The sequence below is a fragment of the Bemisia tabaci genome, chromosome 3, assembly GCF_918797505.1.
Source record: "Bemisia tabaci chromosome 3, PGI_BMITA_v3".
NCBI classification, from domain to species: domain Eukaryota; kingdom Metazoa; phylum Arthropoda; class Insecta; order Hemiptera; family Aleyrodidae; genus Bemisia; species Bemisia tabaci.
In genome coordinates, this window is record NC_092795.1 from 25,474,058 (window position 1) to 25,487,623 (window position 13,566).

The 13,566-nt window shown below is 35.4% G+C and overlaps 1 protein-coding gene and 1 long non-coding RNA gene across 8 annotated transcripts in view; one reads left to right on the forward strand and one right to left on the reverse strand.

Annotated features, from left to right (window-relative positions):
* LOC109031047 (C-Jun-amino-terminal kinase-interacting protein 3) overlaps window positions 1-13,566 on the reverse strand; it is a 35,867-nt gene that overhangs the window by 8,310 nt on the left and 13,991 nt on the right. For 6 of the 7 annotated variants that reach the window (XM_019042333.2, XM_019042331.2, XM_019042329.2 and 3 more), the window contains 6 exons: window positions 7,840-8,077; window positions 6,700-6,858; window positions 6,237-6,420; window positions 5,009-5,179; window positions 3,823-3,982; window positions 3,149-3,365 (listed from right to left, as the gene is read on the reverse strand). In XM_019042333.2, the coding sequence (XP_018897878.2) occupies window positions 3,149-3,365; window positions 3,823-3,982; window positions 5,009-5,179; window positions 6,237-6,420; window positions 6,700-6,858; window positions 7,840-8,077 (1,129 nt within the window). The remainder of the gene's footprint in view (window positions 1-3,148; window positions 3,366-3,822; window positions 3,983-5,008; window positions 5,180-6,236; window positions 6,421-6,699; window positions 6,859-7,839; window positions 8,078-13,566) is intronic. The other variant, XM_019042330.2, reaches the window with a different exon arrangement.
* LOC109031052 (uncharacterized) lies at window positions 3-8,175 on the forward strand. Its single transcript, XR_011899513.1, has 4 exons — window positions 3-190; window positions 3,202-3,454; window positions 5,081-5,185; window positions 7,867-8,175. It is a non-coding gene; the product is annotated as an uncharacterized lncRNA (long non-coding RNA).

Here is a 13,566-nt window from a genome sequence, read left to right on the forward strand (position 1 = left end):
AAAAAGTTTAAACATTGAGTTGTCAAAGAACTCGAACATATTTAAAAAATGCTGGGACTCGTTTGAAGGAAATCCGCATGGCACGTTCCACTTGAGGATCTACACAGGAGAAATGGATGTTTCAAAAGAAAAAAGAAAACCATAACAGAAATGAGGAAGCTGAGGTTACGTCTTGACCAACTGACCATGGGTGGGTACTAAGCAATGGTATTAAGTGTCGAGTAGGATTGCGATAGCATCAATCACTACTTCAATAAAAAAAAGGTGTACAAGCAAAAAATGGGAACTAATCGGATGGAATTGTATGTATATCGATGGCCAAAAGTGTGAAACTACATATCTTCTTTGTAGTGTTTTAAAAACTCCACTCCTATTTTATTTTTGGGTGGAGAAACAAGCCAACATTATTTTAAATTTATATGGAATATTTCTCTAACAGAAAAGAAAAATCAAGGAAGTTTTCAAGAAGTTACTTCGACTACTTTTCTAAAGAAAATCAATCGCTAGCGATAGCAATATTCGTCATGGGAACTTTTGCTTCTGGGATATGAAAATTTTAAGGTACAGTTCGTTTGTAGTATCTTCAGAATTGAAGGGGCTATGTAATTTTGTGTCGACATCTCTTTTTTAACATTTTTAATTTTTTTTCTTTGCATACAAGAAAGCTGTTATTTACCAATTATTTATTTTCGTTGGATTATGTATGGTTTTTGGAAGTTAACGCATTTAACTTTCAGTTTCGTTTTTTCGGCGTAAAGTATGATATTTTTACTCTACGCATATGCCCGAATACGCATCATAACGACGGTGAAACTACCAAACCACGTATCTCGTTTGCGGTGTTTAAAAATCTCCGCTCACATTTTATTTTTTTGAAGTAGACCAAATCAATATCATTCCTTGAAATTTTCACAGAATTTTCTCCGCACGAAGAGGAAAAATCACGGAAATTTTCAAGACTGGACGTTAAGTAGCTTTTCATTTAAAAAATAAAGTATGACAGGAAGTCTGCGACGTCGCAAACCGAGATACGTGGTTTGGTAGTTTCACCGTCGATAAGTGACCTATGTGCTTCCTAAGTTGCCATTTTTTTCATTCAAATAGATGTAACCGAAATGTTAGATGTGTACTACCTATACTACTTTCATGTCATTGCTTTATTTATTTATTTACTTTTTGCGTAGGTATAAATTGTTATTTTTTGCTGAATTTTGGAGAAAATATTGCTTTAAGAACGTGGAATGTAAATTAATTTTATTGAAAAAAGAAAATACCATCATTAATTTGGGCGAACAGAGAAAATATACATCAATATTTGGGTCAACATCTCCCTGATTATATAAAGGATGAATATATTAGTATTTCTGTATCAAAAAACTTAGCTTTTGTCTTCAGAGATACGATGATTCTAGTCCCAGTCAATTTGTTTTATTGAAAAAACAAAAAAACAAAAAATAAATAATAAAAAAAAAAAACAACTGAAATGTTAGACATACTATTTTCATGTCTTTCTATTTGTATCAATAGGTACTTTTTGCTTAACTTACGAACGTTGAATGCAAATTAACTTTATTGAAAAAAGAAAATAACGTCATTAATTTGGGGGAACATGTGGCTGATTATATGAAGAAGGTATATTCCAGTATTTTTGTTTAACATATTAACTCACGAGAAAATGTTCGTACATTTATCATCTACTATTAATTATTTTTTGATGATTAGTCTAAAACATTCAATACAACCATTAAAAAGTAGTTCCCATCGTCGGGTATCGAACTCCCGATCGCCGGGTGCCCGCACCGAATCAAAAATACGAGGCGGTTTAGTCAACTAGGCTATGACGGATCCACGTGAGCGAGAGTAAAAATAGCATACAAAAGACTCAAGCAATGGGCGGGACTTATCACAAGAGACTGCTTTTGGGATGATATGAAGCGCATTGCTGTATTGCTGTAGGAGCCATGGTTCGCACTGTTTTAATGCGTCTCGAGGTCCATCCCAGCACGCATTCCGATCGCGGCAGTTGAGCTAAGGCAATATTTGCGTATCCATGAATTAAATCAATCAATCGAGCTCTGATTTTGACTTCTTTATCCGTAACGAGTCCTCCAGAACAATTTTCCACCTTGTACGATGGTTATTATTTCTTTACTTCTATTTTTCAAATTTGAGGTGGGATAATGGCGGCTTCTCAAGAACACCGAGGTAGGCGATCTTTTGCACCAACGAACAGAAAACTGATGGCGAAAAATAACCAATCAGAACCTCCCAAAAAAAAGAATTTGCCTAAAAACGGAACTTCGTGGTTCTGCGCAGATTTACCAGTCAGACACGACATCTCGAGGTGGAAAAAAACTCGCTGAAAGCGAATTTTAGCAATCAACACAACTTGACGTAGAGACATGATTGGCTAAAAAATACAACGGTTTTTGATACATCGGAAAATCAACCAAAAATCGGAGACTGGGCGAAACGCTCAAGGTCGCAGAGGTATAGGGAATCCCATAGCGAAAGCAACGGAACGATTCTAATATCATGGGGAACTCCGTTCCCATGACAATAAAGTATGACAGGAAGTCTGCAGCATCGCAATTGAAGATACATGACACTTTGGCCATCGATATGTTGAAAAAGATACCTGGCACAGATGAAAAAACTCAAATTTTTGCAGGTTCTAGTGACGTAAAAAGACTTCAGCTTTCCCAAATCTGTCTCAGCTTTCTGTATTCTACAGATTTGACAAGAAGGGAGCATTATGCTATCTGGTTTTTTTGGTTATAAAATTGAGGAAAAATCGACCCCAAGTTTTTGTTAGGAAGATGGAGGGGTTGCTTACCAGGCTCTTTCACTTTCTTTTAAGCTTGGATTCAAGTTTAAATTCTATTTCTCTGCATTAAATCGTCTGTGCATATTCAACTTACTGGTTCTAGCATGTTTGAATCTCTTGAGAGGTTTTTAAGAGAAGCTAAATCTTTTTGTCTAGAGTCATGATCGTTAACCATGTCTGTTTACTTACAACAGAACTCTACACATATCTTGATTTACAGAATACAAATCAAAATATAGAAAAGCATGAAATCTAAACTTTTGAGTCCTGTTTTTTTAATATAAAGGAAGTAGAAGTAACAGTGTTCTATATTAACCTTACCGTTATGACTAGAGTAACCGGGTCAATAATATGGACCACGTTTTTGCTTGCAGCCCAAACAAAACCATTAACATTCAACAGGCATCTGACGGAGTGCTGAGGTGGACCTAGCACCAGCAAGAAATATTCGTTCAAATTCCATTTACCACTGCGACTTCTCCTGAAAACAGCCACTGTTCCATCAGCGAGAGCACAGAAGACTCGATTGTTGGCATGCCTGAAACAATAACACCAAACGTTCAGATTTGGCATGAGACTACCATTGGGGTTATGAATGACGTGCGCAGCTGAGCCAAAAAAAATTAGGCATGAAAAAATTCAAAGCAAAATCAAAATTAAAAAACTCACGAATAAAATTTTAAACCACATGAAACTCTCCTTAAATGAGTTTCTTGCTTGCGTGGTATCCATAAAAAACACTGCTTGATCCATGTTTAGAAAACACTGGCTAATTCCTCAAAAAAATATTGCAATTAAAATTTCAAATTTGCTGAAAAGTTTTGAGAACTCTCTCTGCCTTCAGAGTAATTCTTGACTGGCTCCTTTTCATGACTTCTCAGGACTCAGTGGTTTTGTACTTAAAACAATGGTCCAAATCATTTAAAAAAGAGGGAGGTTTGAATTATTTTACAGATGGATTTAAAAATTACACGAAGGAAAGACACTTCACTTACAAAATGTGTAGCACAGAATCTTTCAGTCGAACTGCATCGAGACACTGTTTCCAATTAGAGACTGCTGAATGAATGAAAATACACCCACTTTTAGAACCAAGCCAGATGGTTTGCTGCATTGATGACAGATTTTCTACATTCTGCAGCAAACTTCCTTGAGCTGAAAAATAATTTCACATTTACTGAAAATAGGTACATGCTAAATCAGAATCTTTTGACGGTACAATAGAAATTCTAGCTCTCCACAATATAGGCTTTTCAGACCATCCCTTTTTCAATCACAAAAATTAGGAGCAAGATGAATTCGAAAACGATAAGGTTGAAAATCTGCTCTTTTCAAAGAGGTTGTAGTTATTTTTGCACAAACAAGAATGTTTTCAGGAAATCTATTCGTAATCACTCTTGTGAAGAAAATAAGATATACATATTACTTTTTGCTGTTGTGAGGTTACCAGGGTTTTTAGAACAGCTCATGTATGGAAGGTATTTCAAAGATAGTCTAATAAGTCTGTTCAGCTGAAAGAGGGTAATAATAAAAGTTTGTGGGATGCTCTTTCACGGAATATGGACTGATTTCATTTCCTGTCTGAATACATCGAGCCAAGCACTATCCCAACCTCTCTATTTTTGTTTTGATATTTAATGCTTGCACTCAACGCTTTTGGATGAATGCTCTCCTTTTTCTTCCTTTTTTTATTTATTAATTTAATTATTTCTTTCTTCCTTGCTTGCTTTCTTCATTTATTTATTTCTTCCTTTATTTCTTCCTTCCTTCCTTCCTCCTCCTCCCTCCTCCTCCTTCCTTCCTCCTCCCTTGCGACTACTTCTTCTTCCTTCCGTCCTTCGACTTCCTTTTATACAATCCCTTAAAGTAAGCAAAGCAAAAGACTAGATACAGAGTACCTAAAATGTTGGCGCCAGTTTAATTTCTACACTCAATGGGTGAGGGTCAGGTTTGCACAAGAACTTTGGTTAAGTTATATTTAAATGACTCACTTACACATTATGCATCCAACCGAACAAAAAGAAGTAATGTGAAAGTGAGTCATTTAATTATAAATTTCTGCACCATATTTTATGATGTTCCTCATGGCATCCGGAGGAGGATGAGTTTTTAAAAACTAACTTTTTTTGCGTCAATCTTGAGAAAATCAGAGGACCTTCTTCTTGCAGATGCTCAAATTACCTTCTAGTGATACAGCTTCTTTACTTTCAACTTGCTGAGCTTCTTTCATGAAGATGACTGTTCCGATTTCAGGTGTTTTGATGTCTGTGCTTTCACTCTCTGACATGTTGGCGCTTTCAGTGACTCTTGGTGACTGATCTGCAATGTCATCGTATGCACTATCGGAGGCTCCTGCAGGTACAGAGTTAAAAACAATTTAAAAAAATAAATGAAATTGAATTAGAAAATTAAGGAGCTATTATCTTTGTAATGATACTAAAAATAGAGCAAGGCTTAAAAAATGGTTTTAATGAAGACTCGATTAACTCACACTTAATTACCCACCAGCATACTTTGTTAAATTTATTGACATTTTTTTCAAAATTTTTGCTGTTTTTTTTTCAAATCCACCAAAATTTTTAAATCACACTGGAAGATTCCAGGTTGACTGTTTTTTTCCAGGTGTTTTGGCTTTCCAGGGTGTTTTTTTTTTTTTTTTTTTTTTTTTTTTTTTTTTAAAAAAAAAAAAAACAACAAATGAGTGATTTTACATTTCCTAAAGTTATCATTTGTTGCCCATACATACTACATACATAACTGGTATGTAATGTCTTTAAAAAGCATGTAAGTATGTTACTTCGGATTATGCAACATTTTCACTTCTTAACACCCTATCCACTACTGATAGTCTAGTAATCGAGGTTCTACTATAAATAATCCCTTCCGCATTTGTTGGATCAACTGATCAACAGAGGAATACCGCTCAATAGCAAGTTAGTGGAAATCGGAACTTGGTAGGGGTGGACAAAGTGTCTAAACAAGCACCAAATTAATTGAAATGTTATGGCATTTAAGTTTGAAAAGAGTATAAACAAAAACAGAGACAGTTTGGAAGAAGCAACATGAAAATTCAAAAAAAGAGTGTTTTTTTCTGTGAATAAGGTTATCCATCCTACTGTTATACATTTCCCCCTCTTTTTTTTCCTTGTTTTGTTTGAATCGCAGGATATTACCTTGTTTTCAAGTTTGATTATTTTTCCAAATTCGAACTCTTTTAAAGTCCGAGTAGTTTGGATACACTTCTGTGGACATACTTAAGAGCATTGAATTTTTAATCTTAAGTTTCTTTACTCATCATAAAAATGTTTAAATGATGAAGTTGAAAAAAATATTGTGATGTTCGATTTTATGTATGCATTGCCGAGGATTTCTCTTCGGAGTCAGAAAAAAATTTTGGTTGAGAAACTACCTGGAATGGAGGCTGAGCACAATAAGTGGGATGGACACACATTGAATGATTCCAAGATTTCAGCTGGATTGTTAGCGTCAAATATTGTCACCTTGCTGATAGAGTGTGTACTCGTACAGATCCAGACTAATGATGATAGAGGATTGTCCTTAACCCCACTTACTTTTGGAGGACTTTCCGCGTCCTAAAAAAACAAAACTAATTGAATGACAAAGCAAGATAATTTGATGAAAAAAAAGAAGTACAGTCATTCAAATCTCTACTGATTTTATTAGTAATTTCCTCTCTCCACATCCTAAAATCTTAGAACCTCGATAGCTCAAATTTTTGTGATTCTTATTATCCTCAAGACGTTGAAGTCTAATTGAACCAATCAATTTTATAAAAATGTAAGTCAACGATGAGGACAGAAAAATTAACTGACTTGAGGTGAATGAAAGAGCAGTTATTTCATTCTACTGACCTTAAAATTATCAGAACGCGAGACAGAGGTTGAATCAGGTGAGCTTGGCTCATTCTCTGAAGGACTTGAAATACCATTGTTCATATCACGAACTATTGCACTTTTGAAACTCTTTAAATTTGTATCATTGATGAAATCAACACCGGTTGCACACCAGATCTGAAAAAGAGATCAGAAGAAAAATTAATATCAGGGACTAAGAATCTGTAGATAGTAGTAAATGGCAGTTATTGTAAGTAATTTCAATGAATATTATGAGGAAAGATATGACAGCGGACAAATCCTGAGCTGGCCTGATGGGAAACAGATCAAGCGGTCAAGAGTATACTGACATCCAATAACATGGATATTCACATCAATCTAAATACACTTCAGCTTTTAGATCTGATCAAATGGATTCAATTCCTCATACGAAATTGACTAAGATCATCCCAAATGGCTAATTCAAATTCAGGGTCAGTGTTTTTACTACTTGCATAAAACACACCCATTCATAAAAACAGGAGAATGAAACTCTTGAATTAGAGAGAACGGGTGGAGAAAAGAGAATTAGCGAGAAGAGTTGGTTCATTTTCGAACACATTCGTTTCTGCTTTCACTCCGGATTTTCACCCTTGAAGTATAAGGACCAAGCAATATTAAAGCATAATATGAATCATGAATCCAAACTTTGGTCAATGAAAACACTTTCTCGTTTGGTTTTTACATCACAATACAGACCTTATAAATTGAAAATGGTCTAAAATGCAGTCTCATACTCCTGTGCCTAACGAAGAAATTGCAACAGCATTGTTGAAATTCTATATTAGTATACATAAAAAGAATGACAAATATATTTGTGATCTACCACTCGAGATCGGTGCTCTTTACATGGTCCGAGGTCTAGGTCCCACCATGAGGGAGAACGCTAGTGTATTTTTCCTTCCGAAAATACACTAAAGGTAAATGGCAAAGAAATACCTTTCCTGTGAGAGCGATAGGATGACTTTATTGGGCTTTTCAGCTTTAGAAACTTTGAATTTAGTACCAAGTATGGGGCCTCACAGTCACAGCACTCATCAATAAAATCTGAATTTTCATTAAATTGTGACGATTACTTTTCAAAAGGAGAAATTTTTGCTCTAAGAGATTCAAACTCACTTTGACTCCTGGTTCTTTTTCTTCCAGTGGCCGACAGTAGACTGGGACAGGAACAGGTACTTGCGGGGGATTAGAGGATGTTGATGAGGGGGTGACTTGAGGGTTGACTGACTGTTTTGCCGGAAGACTCCATCCATAGACTTGCAACCGGCCGTCTTCCTTGGAAACGTGAGCACGAACCTGCCGGAATTGTTCCTTGCGTTCACTAGCACGTCTTGAAGCTGCTTTGTCACTGCACCTTGCATCAAAGGGATATGTTGCCATGAATATTTCGACAAAAGATTAGGAGGAAAGAAAGTTTCATTCAAAGCAATTAAAGCTCATTTTTAACATTGATTCTGAGTATGACCTCAGTTTTTCTGGATCACTTCGGATTTATCCGGAAAAATAGGTATTTTCCCCCAAAAATCGGACTTTTCCGGGAAACATTCAATTTTCAAGAAAACTAATACATGACAGAGAATTTAAAGCGCATTTTCAAATCCGGCAGCCAATACTTCCACGATATACCTGGTGCTCAAATCATACTCATGGCATGAGCTAAAAATTTTATTTTTAACTTTTCAAAATTTCCGTTCCTATTTTAATTATTATATAATTATTTCTATGTTTTCAAAGGCATTACAACCTATTTCACTCGACATTTTTGTGGAATAATCTTCACTTTCAAAGGATAAAACATAGTAATTATCAAAAAATCGTAGAAATTGGTACTGGACTTGAAAAATTAAGTAGACAGTTACAAAAAAACACTAGTTCCTCAAATTGTTGGATGAGATTACTAGACTGTTGAAGTTTATATATTTTAAATTTATTTTCTGTCATGATCTCTGAGCTTAAATGAGTGCTAAAGTACATTTTTCTGAATGATTGCATGTAAATTTCATATGAATACTCTCAACAATGCTCTTTTGAGATCTACTTGGGTCTTAAATTCCTGTCATGCTGAGATCAGATGACCAATATGAAGGGGGTGTGCAGAGGTAAGGCTTCACAGCGGATTTGGCCTTAATTAGGCCAAATCTGCAGTGTTCCATAAATTGGGCGGCCAAGTTTATCCGCCTTCACTAAACAAAGCAAAACGAGACATGTTTGATGATTTTTGATGGATTAGGTTTTCATACTTAGAGCAACTCCAAGAGTGTGTTGCTTCAAACCAAAGTAATCATAAGACATCAGATTGTTTCAAAAACAAAAATTTGAGAGTGAGGGAACTAAGCATCTTTAGGAAGATAAAAACCTACAAAGAAGCATGCACTGTGGGGTATTTTGTCAGAGGATAGTATTCGTTCAGCCCTCTTTCCACTGAGTCAGAAAATGAGATGAAAGTTAACCACTTCCAAAATGACGGATGGCTGGCATGAACAGTGAGCATCCGAAATGGATGTAAGACATCATGTATCAGAGGTTTAGTTGAGTGTGATGCTAGCAATAGTGTGTTTTATGGATAGTTGTAATTTGAGATCTAACATTGTCATTCAGTGCTTTTACCAACAAATGTGTCAAAATTAGCAGTACTTCAGATCTTTAAATCTTCAGTTTGTTAAATTAGTTTGAAAGTGAAGAGTTGCACTTTACAGCTAGTGAGATAAAATTACAGTTCTTACGACCTCAACTTAAAATTGATGGCAAGGTTAAGGGTTTGGATCAGGGTTTCAAGACTGCTTTTAGACGTTTAGTCTTCTACAAAAAAAAACCGACTCTTCCCATCTAGTCAAATTTAAAATGATAGCATAGAATTGACCCTTATGACAGTAAAAACCACACAAATAAGGCTCCCAACTGTCCATTATTTTTCTCATTTTCCAGAATTTTGCAAATCGGTGGACATTGAGGAGAAAATCCCAAAACCTTTGGGACCATCAATCTGAATCATTGTAACATGTAAAAAGAAACGCAAGTTAGAATATTACATAGAATTGCAAAATTTTTGGGAGGAACAGTTTGCACACATCATTATAATGGTGGAAACACGGTCAAAAAAGGTGTGATGCACAAAAATATGATGAGATGGCTGAAAAAATATTTATCAGAACACCTTTCACTGCAGCAATTTTGAAAGATGATCGAAATAGAAATCTTTTGCAGGAACCATGGTGCACATTCTAAGAGTAACAGCCTGGCATTGAATGTTTGCACAAACATCATTCAACATTACCACTTACCAACATGGTACCAGCAACTTTTATGCTTATGCAATGTTCAAACTCTTCCGTTACTTGTACCACAGTGGTTTCAGAAATGCCACGGACACTCCGGCTCTCTGAATGTGAGGATAAATAAACAAGGGACAAGTAAAAATGAAAGAAAAATCTCATTTATACACATCATGCTACTTTAGTATTCCGCAAACCAAAGCATTTTACAAGATGACGCAATTCTTTGAATTGCAATTCAAATGAGTTTTGTTATGAGCTCTCCGTATCTTTTACCATTCAAGAAAACCATCACCACAGCCACCATCAATTCAGTAATTCGGTTTTTGGACTGATTGCTCTTTTTTGTCTGAATGTTAATAACAATTAGCCAATGAAAGTTAATAGTGGGATAAATGCAACTGACGTTACCACAAAAAGAAATCGACACTCATTGCAAATACATATCAATATTGAAACAAACAAACACTAATATTGGTTATCATTGCTGCAAAGAGCCTCTCTTGCTACTGTGCCAGTGTGAATTTCTTCACTTTTTGGACACTCTCATTCTAATTAATGTACCATTTGAATTCAGCAAAGCACACGTCAGAAAGTTGGTACACCAAAGATTTGAATCAGAGACGGACAGGCAAGTAGGATCAGCGGAAAAAATCCTGGTGGCCACTTGATACTAAGGCCAATGTTGAACCAGTTTGTCTCCTTCCCACGGCAAAAAAGCAACTGATATGGGCCGGTCGAAGGATAAATATTCCTGGTTACTTTTTCTGACCCAGTCCGTCCATGACTTTAATAAATTAAAACACTGAGCAAAACTTCTAGTCTCTCTCTTTCTCTCCCTTAACCACCTCCAGAAACTACACATTTTGGAGACTTTACTCGAGGACTATAATCAGCTACAGGTAATTGGCATGAAAAAACACATAATGGGGGTAGTATTCTGTTAAATATGAGTATTCCTTTTTCGATTACTTAATTTTCAAGAGAGCAGGCACAACATTCTTTTCTTTCCTTTGGTTCCACTCAAACTGATTAAAAAAGTTATTTGGATGCATTAGGTAATACTTCTTAGACACCTGTGCTTGGTTTCGATTCAAGGTGAGTTAATCAATCTAGGATCCAAATAAATATGAGAGAGTTAAAAGAGTAAAAATAAAAGCAATGGTCTGACCCGGGGTTTAGCCGCGAAAGACCATAGGTAATTTTGCTTACCACCCTAGAGGTAATCCCATGTCAGCAAAGATCTTTTCCTGATTTAAACCTCATCAACACTTGTGTTTTCTGTCATTTCAATAGCGTCCCTGAATATCAAAAAAGTCTGTCAATTCGTCTAACTAATTAGAGGAATAAGAATATAGACAAATTGATGTGAAATAAAACAAAAAGAAAATAGTCTGAACAGAAAGTAAAATTTCAATAAGGAACAAAAGACCAATGAGGTATTTAGGGAATGAAAATGAATACACTTCAGTATAAATAAAAAAAGCTAGTGATAGAAATATGGGGGAATTGCAGCTGAAGAGGGGCCACAAAGTGTTAGAATGCTTTTAATTTCTTGTTTTTATTTGTATCAGACAATACATTATTATTGCATTTACACTGAATTGATTTATTCTGACAAAAACTCAATGAAAGTCAACAGAGGCGACATAAAAGTTATGAAATCTAAAAACTTTGAGCAAACAGTGAGATACTCAGAACTTCTCAATGGAGTAAAAATTGAAGACTCTTTCTGCGGAAGGATGTTTCATGAAAATCGTCGTAGTTTTGAGAAAAATTCATTCTTCATTAAAGAAAGCATTTGCTTTCATGAATAGTGGACCTGATCCTCACTCATAATGCTATTCTGGTATATGAAACTTTAGAGAATAAGTGTGCCAAATTGCAGGAGAAACTCACTTACAAAAGCATGTTGAGCATACTTTTACCCATAGTTTATTTATTTATTCGGAAATCTAACTGTTTCTCGTTATTTTCATTGTTCTCTCTAAAATTGACAACAAGAAAAACGGTAATAATGTAAAAAATCTGTCTCATTCTTTAATTTATTGAAAAAATTGCCATCAGTAGAGCCATTGAGATCTGGTATTCCTCATAGCATTTCTTCAGTATTTTACTGTTTTTCGAGTTCCTACAAGAGTTGGCGATATTCAATTTAACCATATATTCTCAACTAAAATTTTACAAAAAACACAAATATGTCATTGGTTTCGTCTGAAGTTAACTCCTGAACTCTTGCTTACAATTTGAAGCTATAGTGCATGACCTCTTGCCCACGTTGACGCGTCTCTTGTGGCCGCACCATTGAAAAATTTTGAGACATCCGACGACAAAAAATGCCTAAAAATCAAAATTGAGGCGCTTGTATCACTGATTACAGCTTAGGGTTTGAGGATAAACGAAAACCCCAACAAATGTCAAAACAAACCAAAATTATGAAGCTTTGGAGTCAACCATTCAAGAATAGTGATTATGAGGAAACACCATTTAAAATTTCAATCTGCAATATTCTAGGCTATGCACATACCAACTTTACACGCTTGAATGAATAGAGCGAAAAAAAGTATTGTGTAAAAATGGTAAATGTTTCTTGACAGAAAAACTGACACTGCATCCTGCCACTTTTCTTCATAAATACGCTGCAAAATCATTGACTCTGCTTCATATTATGGGCTGTATTTCACTTATTTGTCTGCATATTTTTAAAATCTTCAGAGCAACGATTTGAAGAATACTGTCTAATCTGTATTGGCATGAAAAAGGTCCGTGCTGTAAACATGCCTCCTTGCCGAAAAAGTCTTCAATTCATAAGAAAAATGGGAACAGCATTGTAAAAGAGCAAAAGCAATAATAAACTATTTATTTCAACCAGGATATTTTTACTTTATAAGAAGGGTATTTAAGGAAAAATTTCGGCAAGAACATTAAAAGCATCTAAACACAATCACCAAAGGTCAACAACAAGTTTTTTTTTTTAGTTAAATTCGTATGGACTGAATAAAATAAAAGAATTAGACCATTTATAAAAATTGGAAAAATGACTTAAAAAATGTTGAATGTTACAGCTCGGAGGCTCATGATAGCCGATGAAATCCATAATTTCAGAGAGAAACTTGATTTGGATACCAAATATGTGTCATTTTTGCTTGGAGCTGTCCACACATTATGTAATGCTTTGGTGAGGGGGGGGGGGGGGGACAACGACAAAGGAAGAAAATCTTGACCTCCATTGTGAGAGTGTTATTGGGATATGGGGGGGGGGGGGGGGCACGGGGCGTGAGAGACTGTCTTTTACAATGAAAAAATAGATAAGAAGCACGATTTCATCAGAAATTGGATCGGACAAATAAAACCAAAATGAAATAACATTAATGTGTAGGCCGACAATTATTGCAATACTTCCGATGTATCATGATGGAAACTTAAAAAGTTTCCATATTTTAGTTCTTATAGAGGGAAATTCAGATTATACGGGGGAGGGGGAGGAAAAAGGTAGTTACTGAGAAATATGAAAACAGCAAAACATAGTTTATGGACAGATCCCTCTGGTTGTAAGAATTTTGAACTTTGA